Below are 17,903 nucleotides of genomic sequence, written 5' to 3'. Positions count from 1 at the left end.
AGATACACAAACAGACCGACAATTCTAATGAAATTGAGATGCCCTTTAACAAGCTACAATCATTTTTTTTCCTCTTGCGATGTCCATTATCAGTGTGATTTTATCCCTTTCTTTCATCCCACGGTTGTCATTTCTCATAGCAAAGTCAAATTAAATGAAGCCTCTCACGAGAGAAGACCGTACTCCTCTTCCGTAAATCAAAAGTTTCCTTTAAAATATTAATGTAAATATTGCTGCTCGAAGAAATAAATAATAATGTGAAATTGAATGTAAGCTTCAATTTTACTACAAAATCAGATCAAATGAACGTTTCGGGTTTCCCCTTTATCAACAAAACAGGATGAATGAAACACCACAGATGAATGAGATGATGTGGTAGTGGCGTGAATCTTAACTAAGCAATTTTTAAAAATCGGTTCTTATGAGCTTTTATTCGACCGAGACAAGAAACACTTTTGTCTTGTGTTTTTCCAGGCTAGTTGTTTAGATAGACTGCCTTGTTTTAGATGGGAAAAGGAGTCCTCATACTTTCCAAAAAAATGAGGTAGATATAGCCACATCTCTCAAAAAGTTCTTCTATTCATTTATTCACAACATGGATGGAGAGAGCAGCTATACTTATCGACCATGACGAAAACACACAATTCTCACCAAGCGTCATTTGGACTGCCGAGGCCTACTACTATACTTACTATATTCCTTCAGTACGTAGTTGCCCCTTTTTATGAAGGATCACTACATTTGACATTCACATGAATACGAGAAAAAACAAAAGAAAAAAAAACCAACAAAAAACAAAGAAACAAATCAATCAGAAAACATTTCATTTTCACTGACATAATAATCTGTGCACAAAAGAGAACGATTCTCTTAGAAGCATTTGGAGGCATCCTGATTCTGCAGCATTTGGTGGCAGGTTTTTCAGAGATTTGTAACAGATGAAAAAAGAAAGTTAGCGAGTTTTTGACATTATTTTCCAACCAAATAAGTTGATTAGATCCGTACTTTGCACAAGGTTCCAAAATTGTGATTTAAGAATACAGAATTTGAAGATGACCGATTCGTAATCCTACCTGATCTCCATGGATTTTTCCATCAGATGCAGCCATCGACGGTTTCATCTCCTCCAGACGAGCCTGCAATTTCTGTGAGTCAGGCACGCCCATCTTTCCTCTTCCGGTCTGCTGACTTCCTGTCTGAGTTAGTGTCTCCAGCACGGGTTGCTGAGAGTCCACTTCCGCTTGGAGATCCTGTCGAGAGAAGAAAAATAATTCGTTTAAGAAACATATTTTGAGTTATTTTATCTGTTGATTTATTTATTGTCAAAAGAAACATACATCTTTGGTGAGTCACCTTTGTTGTCAAAAGAAACATACAACTTACTCATCAAAAAGTTATTTGAACATGTCTTAATAGTCGTTCTCAGACAAGATCAAGAACGTTCTATAGTTTTCTTCTTTCTACGTATCTGACCATATTCCCCCCCCCCCCCCCCCACAATGTGATTGAAATCAAACAGAATGTCGGGCACTATTATTTCATCCACAGCTCGTTGCACTTATTTGCAGGTCTGATAACCGAACCCACTTCATTACAGGCTCATTGTTGTAATGAAAATCTCGAAAAGTGACGCAATTAATACTAGATTTTTCTTTTTTAATTTGCTTTATCAAACTCGACGCTCTTATTTGTATTCGTAAATGTAACTCATCGTATCAGAGAAGTATTATATTGGAGTTACTATTAGAAGCTAAAATTAAGCTTAAAGTAAAATATATGAAAGTGGGGATTGGTTTATTTGTTTTATTGGGAAAAATAAACATTAGTTTGAAAGTGACAAAAAAAGATAAAATCACAGTTATTGTCATTTATGTTAACTTTAAATTTACTCTTCAGCTGATTCTCACCCCCCCCCCCCCCCCCCACCGACATAATACCTATTTGAGACGAACGGTTGGAAATTTGAAAGAGGATAGTGGTGTAAGATAAAAAAAAAATCTGAAAAGGGTGTCGGGCACTATTTCATCCACATCTCGTTGCCACTTCTTTGCAGGTCTGATAACCCACTTCATTAAAAATTCTCGAAAAGTGACGCAAAATCTTGTCCATTACAACAATGTTAATCTAGGCGAATAAATAATTGATGTTCCGATGTCAGACCTGCATATATGACGGTACACGTCGATTCACACCCTTTGAGATTTTTGTTTTTATACCTTAAGTTGTAAAAATGATTTTGATACGTGCTTTATTATGTTGTGAAAGTTGCTATGCAAATATTAAACGATTAATAATTAGAAAAAAAGAGAGACAAGTAAAAAACAACAACAAATCAATCAATCACAAATATGCACAATTTTATCATTAATACGAGGTGGTGGGGGGGGGGGGGGGGGGGGGGGGAGGAGGAAGGAATGGCGATGAAATACACAAAAAACCCAACCCAACAAACAATTCCATAGAAAAATGATTCTACAAACAACAGAATATAATTAGATCCACAGGGAGTACACTTTACAAAGTGGGTCACGATTGATGAACATAGCAATACAAATGGGGAGGGGGGTGGGGAGGGGGTGGGGGGGGGGGGGGGGGGGATATAATAAAGCCAGCGGGTGTAAGATCACAGAGAAATCAATCGGATGGGTTAGCCAATAATTGCCCTGTATGTGATGTAAACTAGGCTACAGGGTCCCTCGATCGTCATTGAAAAGTGACGAGTTTGAAGCCGGTGAAAATGATTACAATTGTCATTAACCAGTTAAATGATGTATCTACTCTGGGGGGGAAAAAGTAGTCCTTCAGAGCCATTTGGCCCGTGGATCCGAAGTTTATCCCGGTTTCTATAGCGTGAAACGGACAATAGCAATTGCTTGCTATCCTTTGGATAGGACGCTATTCTATCGAAAAATACTTTCCGCCAACTCTAACTCTAACAGACTCAGCTACCCATTCACTGCTGGGTGGACAGGGGGGTCAGAAAAAAATAATCTTATCATCATCGTCGCCATCATCATCATCATCATCATCATCATCATCATCATCATCATCATCATCTTATTATCATTAGCACCATCATCATCATCATCATCATCATCATCATCACCACCACCTTGTAAAAGGATATGTTTCTTGTTCAATGATTGGACCTTTCTATCATTAACAATCAAACAAACAAAAAAGTCTCCTGTTTACAGGGCCTGTAAACAAACCTTCAAATCCTAGAGAACAAAACTAGCCGACACGACCAACAGCATTCTCCAGATTTCAGGAAAAAGGTGGCCATTTACTTTATTGAACGAACGTTAACATTTTTGCCCGGGGGAAACAGAGCCAGGACTGCCAGATGGCTACGTATGTGGCCAAAATGGGCCACACAGAGAATTCTGTTTCCGTGTTTTTTCTTCTGAATTTACAAAGGAAGTTTAAAAAAAAAACAAAAAAAGTCACAAGAACTAGTTTAATCATTGTTATTTGTATATCAAAACCGATGAGGTTTGGCTGCGTAAGGTTCTATTTTGGCCACTTTTGAAGTCGAAAATGGCTATGGGGCACTCACTCTGGCCATCTGACAGCCCTGGACAGAATCTTGCAGCACAGGGAAAATTAATTTAGATTAACCCCATTGTGTCAACGATGGCTGGTGCCATGCTGCCTCATCCATACGGCGACTACATTTGTGACCTCTCACCTCAAAACGGTATTAAGTCAAGGTGATTTAAGATGCTAACAATTGAATTCATAACCAGAAAGTTCAGACTTGAGTTGAATTTGTATGTTTTATAGAGGAGATGAATACCATACTTAAGAGTGCTGAAGAGCAAAAATTCACATTTTTTGACCGGTTTAATTTTATTTTGACTTTTTAACGTCTGGTTCATTCTGACATAATACCGTTTTGAGACGATGGGTCACATTTGTTTCCCAAACTCACACATGGAACAGATTCTAAACTAGTTAGCTAAAATAATCGGATGATTAAAACAAAATTAAAATGATTTCACAAAATGTCAACAGGGATTTTTTTTTCTTAATGCATGGGCGGAGGAGGAACAGTAGCAGGAGGAGGAAGAAGAAGAATATGAGTAGGAGGTGGAGAAAAAGAGGAGGAGTAATAGGTGAAGACGAAGAAGAAGAAGAAGAAGAAGAAGAAGAAGAAGAAGAAGAAGAAGAAGAAGAAGAAGAAGAAGAAGAAGAAGAAGAAGAAGAAGAAGAAGAAGAAGAAGAAGAAGAAGAAGAAAAAGAAGAAGAAGAAGAAGAAAACGGTGGAGCCTATTCTACCCCCCCCCCCTCCCTTTTTTCATTAAAAAAACACCAACATAAACGACAACTACCCCCCCCCCCCAAACAAAAAAAAAACAAACAAAACAAACAAAACAAAAATAACAAACAAACAAGCAAACAGACAAACAATAATATTACAAAGAGAAAGGCTGAATACTCAAGAATATCGGGAAAAACAAAAAAGAAAGAAAACGAATAATCCTGTCTCAGAAATGGAGCCTTGGAGCAAAGACGATTTTATAGTAGAATTCCAATACGGCATAGGCAGGGCAGAAAGATTTGGGGTGAAATCGGAATGAAATTCTCTCGTCATGGGAGTTATAGTATCTGAGAAGATTTGGACACAATATTGTGACAGCTGGCGGGAAATCACTTTATTATAAGGTTTAACTCTTCTTATTTTTTAATACAGATTATTTAATATCGATCAATCAAGATTGTGTATTGAGTTATTATATCGATTGCCGTTGTTACTGTTGTCATAAATTTGTTGGTTTATTTGCGTTAATTTGTTTTCTTAATGTTCTTTTTTTTCTCTATTTTTCCCCATTAATTTTCGGTTGTTTTTGTTTTTTGTTGTTGCTGATGTTGTTGCTGTTTTTTGCTGGTACTCATATGTTTCATTCATTCTCTCTCTCTCTCACTCTCTCTCTCTCTCTCTCTCTCTCTCTTTCTCTCTCTCTCTCTCTTATTTTCTTCCCTATTTATATATGTATTTTTAAGCAACCTGAAATTGTATTTTTTGTTGTTCATGATTTGTAAGCAAATTTACTTTTAGTGTTATTGGATTTTTATTAATATAGGTAAAATTATCGGCTTAATCATCATCATTGTCATTGTAGTCTACAGCCTCATCATCGCCATCATTATCATCATCATTATTATCATCATCATCGTGGTCGTCGTCGTAGTCTCATATTATTAAATAATAAAAAATAAATAAAATTCCCTTTATTCATCCCCATGGGGAAATTTGTCTTAAGGGTCTATTCCAAGGGAAAACTAGAATAACCCAGGCGCTAGCCGCAGAGCAGCGCCACAAAGTGAGCGCGGCGGGTGATCGAACTCGGTACTTTTTGGGTACGAAGATAGACCGTACCGCTGATCCACGCTGTCCCATATCATCATTGTAGTAAGTTACAACCTTGACTATGCTAAACCATTGCAACCGTTGGTATCTTACAGTGTAATTGGCCAGTCATTGTAGAAAGTATAATGACGTGTTGACGAAATAAAATACCAATGAACTGGACTGGAAGCATCAATTTAATCGATGAAAACAGATAATGTAGACGTTTCGAGTTTCCCCTTGATCAACAAAAAAAAAAAACGGTTAATGAAACACGAAAGACGAATGAGAGATTCAGACGTGAGAATGGCGCTGTTAGTTAAGGTGTTGCAACTGTTGATTTTTAAAAAATTGTTTTGTATAGCAATTTAGTAGCGTGACAATCTGTATCAGAGGGCTGGAAGCATCAATTTAATTTAACAAAGAGAAATAATGTGGACGTTTCGAGTTTCCCCTTGATCAACAAAACACGATTAATGAAACACGAAAGACGAATGAGAGATGATGAGAATGGCGCTTGTTAAAAAAAAAAAATTAGCTTTATATAGCGCAATCTCCACTAAATGTGCTCAAAGCGCTTTACAAGGGGTCCCTGGTCGTCAACAGCAACATTTAACATGCAGGACGGGACATGACGCCTGTCACGCGATATTACAATTTTTCGGACAAAGACAACGCTGTTAACAGTCACGTACTCATTTTACACCTGACTGAGTTAAGGTGTTGCAACTGTTGATTTTATAAAATTTGTATACCAACTCTGAGTAGCGTGACAATCAGTATCAGAGGAACACAGAAGACAGTCAGCACGATATATTCTGACGTTTTATGCCCCCCCCCCCCCCCCCCACCCCAGCGGCTGGTGTTACATGAATATCGATCTCTGTCATCTGGCTGTGATGGTAATAACAAAAGCATTGTATATTATTGTGTATTGGAAAAGAGGGTGTTACGAGACGAACAGTACTCTCTCTCTCTCTCTCTCTCTCTCTCTCTCTATCTATCTATCTATCTATCTCTCTATCTATCTGTCTTTTATGTCATCCACACTTGGTATCTATGGTATTATGAGCTACTTCAAGTGAAACGGGTTTTCTGTCAATGACAGTGCGTACGAATGTGTGTGTGGGGGAGGGGGGGGGGGGGGGGAGAGGAGATAGATAGATAGATAGATAGATAGATATAAGATGGAGGGATAGATAGATAGATAGATAGATAGATAGATAGATAGATAGATAGAATAGATAGATAGATAGAATAGAGAGATAGATAGATACATAGATAGATAGACAGATAGATAGATAGATAGATAGATAGATAGATAGAGAGGTGGGTAGAGAAATAGATATACATTTTAGTGATATGCTAATTCAAATAAAACCAATAGGTATATGAACTAATCATAATAGACTCAACATTTGTTATCCGCCTCCACTGCAGGTGTACACCTATGACTATAATATTATACGAACGGTTTACGCTATTAAAAGGCGTAAACAATATTGTCTTCGTATTTATTTATTCATATATTCATATGTATTTTTTTTATATTGAACTTTTATACAGCTATTTTATCATTGGATCGATCAATACTTATTCAATCGCCACCCACTCCATCTCCATCAATCTCAATTTTAATTCATCAAATCAGCTTTCCCACCCTAAACACTTACTTAAAGGCGTCCGTCTCTCTTACAATCCTTGAAAAATAGATAGAAAGATAGATAGATAGATAGATAGATAGATAGATAGATAGATAGATAGATAGATAGATAGATAGATAGATATATAGATAGATAGATGGATGAATAGATAGATAGTTAGATATATAGATAGATAGATAGATAGATAGATAGATAGATAGATAGATAGATAGGTAGATGGATGGATAGATAGATAGTTAGATATATATATATATATATATATATATATATATATATATATATATATATATAGATAGATAGATAGATAGATAGATAGATAGATAGATAGGCAGATAGATAGATAGATAGATAGATAGATAGATAGATAGATAGATAGATAGATAGATAGATAGATAGATAATATATAGATAGATAATATATAGATAGAAGGTAGATAGATGGATGGATAGATAGATAGATAGATAGATAGATAGATAGATAGATAGATAGATAGATAGATAGATAGATAGATAGATAGACAGACAGATAGATAGATGGGCGGATGCATTAATGGATGGATAGACAAACAGACAAAGAGATAGATAGACAAATAGATAGGTATCGATAGATAGATAGATAGATAGATAGATAGATAGATAGATAGATAGATAGATAGATAGATAGATAGATAGATAGATAGATAGATAGATAGACAAATAGATAGGTATCGATAGATAGATAGATAGATAGATTCATCTTAATCAATCATAATACAATCAATCTATTTTGCTATGCCCCCATTGCAAAGTTGTAGATCTAGTACAGATAATATAAGGACAATTCATTTCTCTGTATTTCTGTGTGGTTTTTATTCACGTAATAACGTAAGTTTCCCTGAGTCTTTAAATATCGAACACGGTACCCTTTCTTCATCTCCCAAGCCTATTTCTCGATGAATCGATCTATCATTTCATTCAATCCCCATCGGCCATCCACTCCATCTCCCTCATCACTCAACAATTTTAACCAGATAACTGAAACTACCGCTATGTGGAAAAACACGTATTTAAAAAAAAAAAAAAAAAAAAAAAAAAAAAAAAAAAATTGGCTAGTAAATTCGGTCCTTCAAATAAATATCGATCTATTTAAATGACCCTCATCTAGGCAAATAAAAAAATAAATTAAAAAAGCAACTCTCGAACCTGAGACTTCGCGAAGTCTTCCTTAATAATAAAGTCACAGACTTAAGAGGTTTTTTTTTGTAAGGACACGATGAAGGTTTTTTAAAATCGATCTCGATCTATATTCAATTCGAAGGACGACGAATTTTCTGGCCAAAATATTTTAATACGAATATGTGACCCTTCGCCTCAAAAACGGTATTAAGTCGGGTTGGTTAAGATGTTGAAAATTTAATTTATAGCCAGAAATATCAGACTTTAGTTGAGTTTGTATGTTTTATTGAGGAGAATGGATACCATATTTTAGGGTGCTAATGCCAACAGCTTATATTTTTGATCAGTTTAACATTAAATCCGACTTTTAAGTATATGGTTCGTTCAGACATAATACCGTTTTGGGACGATGGGTCACATATTTCCACGAGGATGGCATTTAACTAGTTAATCTGTCATGATGTCAACTTTTCCATCCTACACTTATTCAAAGGCTTCCATCCACTCCCTTCGGCCCTCTTGATTAAAAACTGAGCCGGATCGACGACGACCGTCGATAATTCAATTCAGACTTAAATTTCATATCATTTTATGTTGACTTCACGCGACATGGGGAAGGGGGGGGGGGGGGGGGAGGGGAGGGGCTGGGAGGGAGGGGTAGCTCAATTGGTAAAGCACTCAACTCATCGCTCCAGCGGCAAAAAAGGACCGCGATCGATTCCATATTATTCCGATTATTTTTCCCAAATCCCCTGCTGCCAACCCAGCAGTGATTGGGTAGCTGGGCCTGTTAGATTTGTTGAAAGTACTGATAATACGTTTTAAAAAAAGTAAGATTCTCATTAATTACAAAACTTTCAGTTCTAAAATTAAAAAAAAAAGTATTAATTGAAAGATATATATAACACGTTCATTTTTAGCATCAGGTTCAGATCATGGCAGGGACCCAGCGATAAATTCACCGGTAAACCGATGGGCTGAGCAAGCCTACAGTCTTCTGGACCGTCTGAGCGTTATGGCCTGACACTGACCAAAAAATGACGTCAAAATGCAAGTCTTTTGCCACAAAAGAAAACAAATCGTGAGTTGTATTCAATAGTTCAACCAATGAAATAACTTGTTTCCATGAGCTCTACTAACGACAACTCACTAGACGGTGCAAAAACCAAATAATGACGTCAAACTGCCAGTCCTTTTGGATTTCAGTGTCAGGCTACAGATAGAATGAAGTTGTTGACGTCAATCGAGCCTTTGTTATTGTTTTTTGCCATCCGCGTTTATGAATAATGCTCACTGAACTGTATTAACTCGACTATAAATGTTCATGGATACACACAGTTTTGTGTGTTGGTCCGTTATACTTCCGGATGGCAATGTTATGAGCTGCTTAGCCAAGCGCATGCTATCTATAACATAACGATGGCTACGGTCTGAGCCCGTTGTGAGGGCCAACGCAAAGTGTCTAAATACTGATTTGAGAAAACGGGTCACATATAATATTTGAATGACTTATATTCGTGTTGACTCAGTCGGTGACACAATGACAAGTCAAGACTTTGGCATGAACTCATTGGCCTAGATTCGTAGAATGGATTAAACCTATTTTGGATCGCCACACTGGGCAAGATGAGACGAGACAGTCGGCCCCCAGCCAAGTCAGCATCGTTTGGAATTACGAGTCGAGTCATCAATTTTATTTATCGTCATCTAGCCATTCGACATTAGTTTGCTACCGAAGACCAGAAAATTCCCCCTGAAAATTGTCGCATGGTTATCCCCCTTTTCCCCCACCCACTCCCCTTCTCCCAAATTGAATCTGGTGCCACTATTAACCTACATAACTTTTTGGGGTTGTTTTAAGCTCTTCTTCCTCCTCCTCTTCCACCGTATTTCTTGTTTGTCTCTCCCAACTTTCCTTTTTCGTCCGCGTCCGCAGTATCAGCGTACACCTTCTAACTCCCCACCCCCCCCCAAAAAAAAAAAAAAAAAAAAAAAAAAAAAAAAAAAAAAAAAAAAAAAAAAAAAAAAAAAAAAAAAAAAAACGAAAAAAATAAACACACACACACACACAACACAAAGCGTACAAAACAAAAAAACTCAAAAGTTTTTTTAAACAAACGAAAAAACCCTCATATTGTCTGGTGTTAATTTAGAAATTATTCCAACCCGCAAGCTCGTTGTGTTATTCGGCACGATAAAAATAACCCGTATCATAAATGCAAATAGATGAAAGAAACGTATATTAGCCAAACGTGATGTTTAGCACACTCATTAGAGGAATACAAGATCCATGGAAACAAACTTATAGGGCCAAAGTATGAAACGCACTTTTTTTCCCACAATTCGGTCATAAAACGTTAACTTCAAATATCAATCGATCAAAATTACTCTAAATACATCGAAAAGAGACTTTAAAGAAGTCTCGGGTGTTAGACATTTTGATAGGACGAGGGTCATTTAAACTGATCAGTATTTAAACTTAGCGCCTGAATTTTTTGTAGTCATAGTGTAATCATAAATGTCTTTTGCCAGAATAGGGCAGTACAACAGACATGTTAATTTATAATATCATTAGGTTTATAATAACATCGGGCAAAAAAAATAATAAATATACAAACTACGGAAAATATTTCATCAACTACTCGGAAATAGGAAAATATAATATGCCACGGGGACAAACTCGCTCCACAACCAGTTCAACACTAGGTATAACAAGACCCGGGCAGGCCAATTTCCATCTCATTATAAAGGATAGAATTGGATACAAGAGACCGTTCTTTACAACCGGTAGTCACGATCTGTGACGTCATAACCACGTGATATCACGCAATAAATCGGTAAATAGGGCTTGTTTATGATAAAGACTCGTCGAGACGTCTAATAATAAACTCAACGTGATTTTTAGCAGACTTCGTGGTTGGTAGCCGCCGTACGTGATTCACGGAATTGGGTAAAGGGGGACAACTACAACAATAACAATAGCAATCGCAGCAACAATGGCAGTAGTGGCGGCAGCACCAACAACATAACAATATTATACCCATAGCAACAAGAACAAACTGGCTATCACAATGAGAAATTATTATCATCATTTGAACCGCGAAAAATGGCTTGTTTCTTGGACCTTCTTATAGATAGAATGAAGTTGACGTCACTCTGGTCTTTGTTATTGTTTTTCTTTTTTTTTTTTTGCCATCCACGATTATGGTTAATACTCATGAAACGGTATTAACCAGACTATATAAGTTCATGATTACACATAGTTTTGTGTGTTGGTCCGTTAAACTTCCGGATGGCAATGTTATGAACTTCTTAGCCAAGTGCATACTATCTATAAACAAACTCGAGCGATGTTTAACAATGAGCAGATAGCTGACACTGGTCGCAAAAAACTCTGGCGCTGGAGCCAAGTCCTTGATCAGCAGTGCGGCTATGTGGTCTAGTGGTATGACACTCGCTTTCGGATCGGAATGTCCTAGGTTCGAGCCTCGCGCTCGGCGCATAGTTGAGTCCTTGGAAAATGCTCTTTACTCACATTCTCTCACCGTACTCAGGTGTAAAATGAGTACCTGGTCGTGAACAGCGTTGTCTTTGTCCGAAAAATTGTAATATCGCCTAACAGGCGTCATGTCCCGTCCTAAATGTTAAATGTTGCTGTTGGTCAGGGAGCCCTTGTAAAGCGCTTTTTAGCACATTTAGTGGATATTGCGCTATATAAAGCTCAATTTTTAAATTATTTTTTAAAACTGAATTATTACATTTTTCCAAACCAACTCAGTGTGAATGAGTGCCTGACTTTCGGCATTGACGAAATTCTAAAGGTGGCGGTGACAACAAAGATAGAGTTACACTACATGAACATGAAATTTGGAAGTTACCTGTGGGAGAAATATATGAAGCTTTTTGAAGCAAAATGAGCCTAATGGAACTTTAACACACACACACACACACACACACACACATACAGAGAGAGAGAGAGAGAGTGAGAGTGAGAGTGAGAGAGAGAGAGAGAGAGAGAGAGAGAGAGAGAGAGAGAGAGAGAGAGAGATATTTTAAGAGTATCTACTACTGGAAATTCAAACCATACTCGTTCACGTTAATATTAAAACTCAACACTGATTGGACGCAAGGCCCGGAAAACAAACCGGGCCTACTGGGATTACAGCTGTCACCGCCATTCCGTGAAGATCGAATCGAACGCCTTACCGGGTGAGCTACGAGGCAAAACGCCATTAACCCTCTCCTTACCAGCCATTTTCAGGATTTCCCCCTAAATTTCACACCCAACTAACATAAAAATATATTTTTATAACTCAAACACAATAGCAGTAAAATTCTTCTGATGTATAATTTCTTTAGCAAAACATGCTCTACAACACACTGTTCATTTTTAAAAAATTTTATGATGTTCAAAAGAAATTTGAATAAGATAAATGTAGGTTGTATCGTAAGGAATGTGACGATTTTCCTATAGTTGGTAAGGAGAGGGTTAATAATAAAAAAAATAGCAATCGACTTCTCCATTTTCGGCTTAGCTACTTTTAGTAATACTATGTGGCTACAATGAGTACCCCGATAGTTGTTGACAAAGAGCTCTTGGCTCCTAACACTACTAGATATAGATAGTGTGCGCTTGACTAAGGAGTTCGCAACATTGCCATCCGGAAGTATAACGGACCAACACACAAAACGTTGTGTAACCATTATCGTTTATAGCCAGGTTAATAGTTTAGTGAGAATTCCTCATAAACGCGGATGGCAAAAAAAAACCCCCAAACACAACAATAACAAAGACCTGAGTGACGTCATCTTCGTTCTATCTATACTTGAAGATGTCCGGTTTGTTGTGTTGAGCAACGCATTAAAAAAAAAAAAGAGAATAATACAATGCCAATTAATATTTCCATCTGGCAGACAAGACACGATCAAACGTATAGATATTTCTAAGTTGACGTCATTCGGGTCTTTGTTATTGTTTTTTGCCATCCGCGTTTATAAGTAATGCTCACTAAACTGCATTAACCTGACTATAAACGTTCATGGATACACACTTGAAAGGTGATAAGAAGTGAGGACCGCCGGCGGTCTTCCTCTTTGGGACTGGACCACGGTTCACAGCTAAAAGACCGTGGGACCGGTCCTCGGTCCGGTCCTCAGCGCGGCACTAACACACGGATTTGCGTGTTGGTCCGTTATACTTCGGGATGGCAATGGTTTCTATTGCGTGAAACGGACAAAAGCAAAATATTGCTTGCTATCCTTTTGACAGGAGGACGTTTGTTTATCGCAAAGAATTTTTCCGCCAGATCTAACAGACCCGCTACCCATTCACTGCTGGATAGACAGGGGGGATCAGAAAAAAAACAAAAAACAAATCTCGACTGCGCCCAGGATCGATCTCGGTCCCTTCGCGTTTAAAGCGAATGCTCTACCAACTGAGTTATCGGGACCCCAGGGAAGTGATATGATCTCATCGAATTCACTCTCGGATACGGTCAATCAGTAAACGTTCCACATCGTTACGTATATAATTACATTTTTTGTTTGTTTATTGCTAAGCCACCCACAACTGGTAAGCATTTGATAGGATTGCATATTCTAGCCATAACATGTTATAGGGACCAGTGGGTGGATATAGTACCATCGAAAAAAAAAAAACTCACTGATTTGGTTTTAACTCTCTCCTTTCCGGCCATTTTGTCCCCAAAATGTCACACCCAACCTATACAAAAATAAGATTTATTTCACTCAAACACAAAAGCTGTTATCTAGTTCTTGCTATACATATTTTTTCTGCTAAAAAAGCTCTCCAACACAGTGTTACGAGTAATATACTTTTAACTATAATAAACATTTTTGTTCAGATATTGTAAAGAAATCATAATGAGAAAAATGTTGGCTGCATCGTAACGAATGTGACGATTTTCCTATGAGTGGTAATAAGGTTAACGTAAAATGTGGAGTATAATTGTGTTGGAGATATTAATACTGATTAAGTAACCTTTCGCATGCAAATGCTACACTCACTTGTTCGAATTTGCCCAATATTGATTTCAAGCTATAGGTGATTTCTATCATAGGAGGAGACAACTCCTGGGGACCCGGAAGTCTGGATGGAACGGATGATGAGCCAGTGATAGCAGCTGATGTTGGGAATGGAACATTGCGCCTTGTTTGAGATCCTGCGCAAGACCCGGCTTGCCTGTAAGGCAGAAGAGTGCTGGTAGTTGATGTGGGAGGACGAGAAGGAGAGTATTTGGGATTTAATTTCCGTTGGTGCCTTCGTTCAAACTCACGATCCTCTCTATTGAGGTATGAAGATCTAGACACTTTTGGGAGTTTGTGGTTGGTGTGACCAGTCTGTGATTCACACCATTTCTTTTCCACTGTTGGTGTTTCGAGGCCTCTAGTATTTTTATCATGTACTATTTGTTGTTGCCGCTCATTGTTGTTGTGTTTTTGCACTTTAATCTGTTGAGAAGTCGACTTAAGATTCTCAATGTCATTTTTTGTGTGCTCTTGGCTAAGTTCATCAAGATCACGTCTTTGTGAATTATTGTTTTGATTTTCTGGACTAACTGCCGTTGTTGCTTTTTCAGTAAGTACATCAAGATTTCGAATCGACAGGTTTTCTTGCTTCCGCATCTGCTGCTGCTGCTGCTGTTGTTGTTTTTGTTTTTGTTGCTGTTGTTGTTGTTGTTGTTTTTGTTGTTGTTGCTGTTGTTGTTGTTGCTGTTGTTGTTGTTGCTGTTTTTGTTGTTGTTGCTGTTGTTGTTGTTGTTGCTGTTGTTGTTGTTTTTGTTGTTGTTTTTTGTTGTTGTTGCTGTTTTTGTTGTTGTTGCTGTTGTTGTTGTTGTTGCTGTTGTTGTTGTTGCTGTTGTTGTTGTTGTATCTGTTGTTGTTGTTGCTGTTGTTGTTGTTGCTGTTGTTGTTGTTGTTGCTGTTGCTGTTGTTGTTTGTGTTTATGCCGTTGTTGTTGTTGATGGTGATGATGATGCTGATTTTGATGTTCTTTCCGTCGTTCCTGCCAGGATCTTCCCAACAACCCCTCATTGTGCTGGAGACCGGCGTCAAGGCCCACGGGTGGTTGTTGTTTTTGTTCTTGTTGTTGATGATGCTGATGTTGATATTGATGGTCTTTTCGTCGTTCCTGCCAGGATCTTCCTCCCAACAACCCCTCATTGTGCTGCAGACCGGCGTCAAGGCCCACGGGTGGTCTGTTCTCACGACGTTGTAGTTGGAGAGGCTGCTGGCTTTCTTTCACTCGCTGCTGAAGCTGTTGTTGCAGCCGATGCAGTCGTTGATGTAGAATCTTCCACCGACTGTCCCCCGTGCCCATCGCCAGCAGCTCGCAAGATCCGGTACCCGTGGTGGCAGTAGTATCTGACCGCTGGTCGTCTTCCACTCTGTCACTACAATATGACGACGGTGACGGTGGTGACGACGACGGGATTGATAATTATATCGATGATAACAGCTGCTGCCAAAGTTAAGATGTCGTGTGTAACAAAGATGAGAGTGTCGTGGGATGATTATAATACATTGGTTTACGTTGAACATAATCGCATTGGTAAAATGACCAACTTCATTGTGACATTACATATTCTGCTCTCAAGAGATTCTTCTTCTTCTTCTTAGTAGTCCTTCAGAGCATTTCGGTCAACGGAGCGGGAGTCTATCCCGGTTTCTATAGCGTGAAACGGGCAATAACAATTGTTTGCTATCCTTTGGATAGGAGCTAGTCTATCACCAAGTACTTTCCGACAAATCTAACAATTCAGCTCAAGATAATCACAAAAAATATATGTAAGTAATCCAACCAAGAATATCACCCATAACCGTTTAGTCTTTACTATATTCTAACACAATGTTTCGCTGTTATTTCATGTAGCCTTTAACACACATATATTACCAGCTGTGTCGTAATTTATCACCAATAAAATACCATGGCTGTTCCAAACACAGTATGAATCACATCATATCTGATCTATCCATAAATAGAAAAATCACTAGTCGATAAAAATCATTTCACACTCAAAGAAGAATTATTCGAACGAATCTTAAAAACTAATTGCGACGAAATAGACTAACCAGGTTCTAAAACAATTTCCAAAACACGCGAAAAATTCAGATATATTTCGTAATAAAAGGAAATATGAAGAGTAACGAAGACAGCATACAGGTTATGTTACACAACATGTACATATTACGCCAGTGAGAATTTAAGCTATAATAACAAATTGCATACAGTGAATCTAAACCTAAAATCTAAATGTTCGATTAGTTTTAAACAAATAGCATATAAATCGCTGTTAGAGTGACAATGCTACGATCAATGGAAATCGAAAGCAATCGTTTTAATTGGAGCAATTCAAATATCTAAATATTAAAATGTAATTACACAAGAAAATATCGATTCTAGTTTTAGATAAAGCGTGAGAATATAAACTAAATTACTGGAGGGCAAAATGGTTTAGCTGAAACATTTTACAAAACAATTGGATCAAATCACGGGCATTCCTGCCTTAAAATTTAATGAAAAAAGAAAACAAACATACAAACACACACACGCAAATAACAAAACCTTTTATTCTGGAATCCACCACCCGTAACGAAAAAAATCGAAATGGGAAAACCCTGACAGACGGGAAGATATATAGAGCAATATGGCTGTTGTATATATATTTATTTACATGGTATTTGTGCCCCATCCTCTCAAAACGGTATTATATCGGAACGAACCATATGCTTAAAAGCCGAATTAAATGTTAACCTGGTCAAAAATATAAATTGTTGGCATTAGCACGCTAAAAAATGATATCCATTCTCCTCAATAAATAGTATAAACTCAACACAGGTCTGATATTGCTGGCTATAAATACAATTTTCAACATCTTAACCAACACGTCTTAATACCTTTTGAGGCGAAGGGTCACATTTAGACTCCGTACGGTAAAACTATCTAATCCTAATATGTGAAATAAGATGCATGAGTATAATCTTCAATCGATATGTGGTAACACATTGGCAGTCACAAATAATCAATACCTTAACCTTTGGGTGTTTTTTTTATAGCATTATAAAAAGTATTCATACCTTACTTACTATAATAAGAGTTATTCTATGACCGGGTATAAACAGTTGAATTTTTTATTTTTTTAATATTTATTTTTGATATTTTTTTTTCTTTTGGTCTGTTCATTACTTCTATATAATCGCATTACTTAGTCATAACAGCAACAGTGTGAATTATCATAAGAAAACTAAGGCGCGATGAGTAAACCTGTTAAATAATGTCATAACAAATACTCGTATAATGTACCTATGAACTTTTATACGAATAACATTGATCCAAGCAATCATGTCAACTTTGTACTTATAAAACGTAATCTGCATTCTCAATGTTCAATTTCTGTTGTTTTTTTGTTCTTTTTTTTTTTTTTTTGAGCCAGAACGTCGATTTTAAGTGATTGGCTTGTATTTCTATTTTCCATCATGGCGAGCATAAATTAAACCCAAGTTTCATATTTGTAGCTATAAATTCAATTTCCATCATCTAGTCCGTCCTGACATAATACCGCTTTGACACGGTGGGTCATATATATTTAAATGTTAACTTAACGTTTCGTGCTCCTTTAGTCAATTATAGATTGTCAGACTTTCACAGACAAAAGAAATAAAAATACTTTTATTACCCAAGAGACAAGAATAAACTTTAAGCTTCATACCTAT

The 17,903-nt window shown here is 37.3% G+C and overlaps 2 protein-coding genes across 2 annotated transcripts in view; both read right to left on the bottom strand.

The window, feature by feature from the left end:
- Positions 1-17,903, bottom strand: part of LOC144967143 (dystrophin-like) — a 454,945-nt gene that overhangs the window by 42,505 nt on the left and 394,537 nt on the right. The gene's annotated exons all lie outside the window — the stretch shown is intronic.
- On the bottom strand, positions 1,032-15,490 carry LOC144966875 (uncharacterized). The gene is made up of 2 exons (XM_078903581.1): positions 14,199-15,490; positions 1,032-1,250 (listed from the first exon to the last, which is right to left on the bottom strand). Exons 1-2 carry the CDS (start codon positions 15,351-15,353, stop codon positions 1,032-1,034), a joined length of 1,374 nt encoding a protein of 457 aa, XP_078759707.1. The 5' UTR covers positions 15,354-15,490.

The sequence above is a fragment of the Berghia stephanieae genome, chromosome 3 (genome assembly GCF_034508935.2).
Source record: "Berghia stephanieae isolate SIO BIC M18660-M18661 chromosome 3, UCSD_Bste_1.3, whole genome shotgun sequence".
NCBI classification, from domain to species: Eukaryota; Metazoa; Mollusca; class Gastropoda; order Nudibranchia; family Aeolidiidae; genus Berghia; species Berghia stephanieae.
The sequence above is the reverse complement of the archived record's forward strand: the minus strand, read 5'-3'. Positions and strand labels throughout refer to the sequence as shown.

Excerpts from the sequence above, each read along its gene's own strand:
- LOC144966875 (XM_078903581.1), bottom strand. The coding sequence starts at position 15,353 with ATGAGGGGTTGTTGGGAGGAAGATCCTGGCAGGAACGACGAAAAGACC. Across the intron at positions 1,251-14,198 it reads TATTGGGCAAATTCGAACAA|GATCTCCAAGCGGAAGTGGA; the intron begins GTGAGTGTAGCA and ends TTCTCTCGACAG.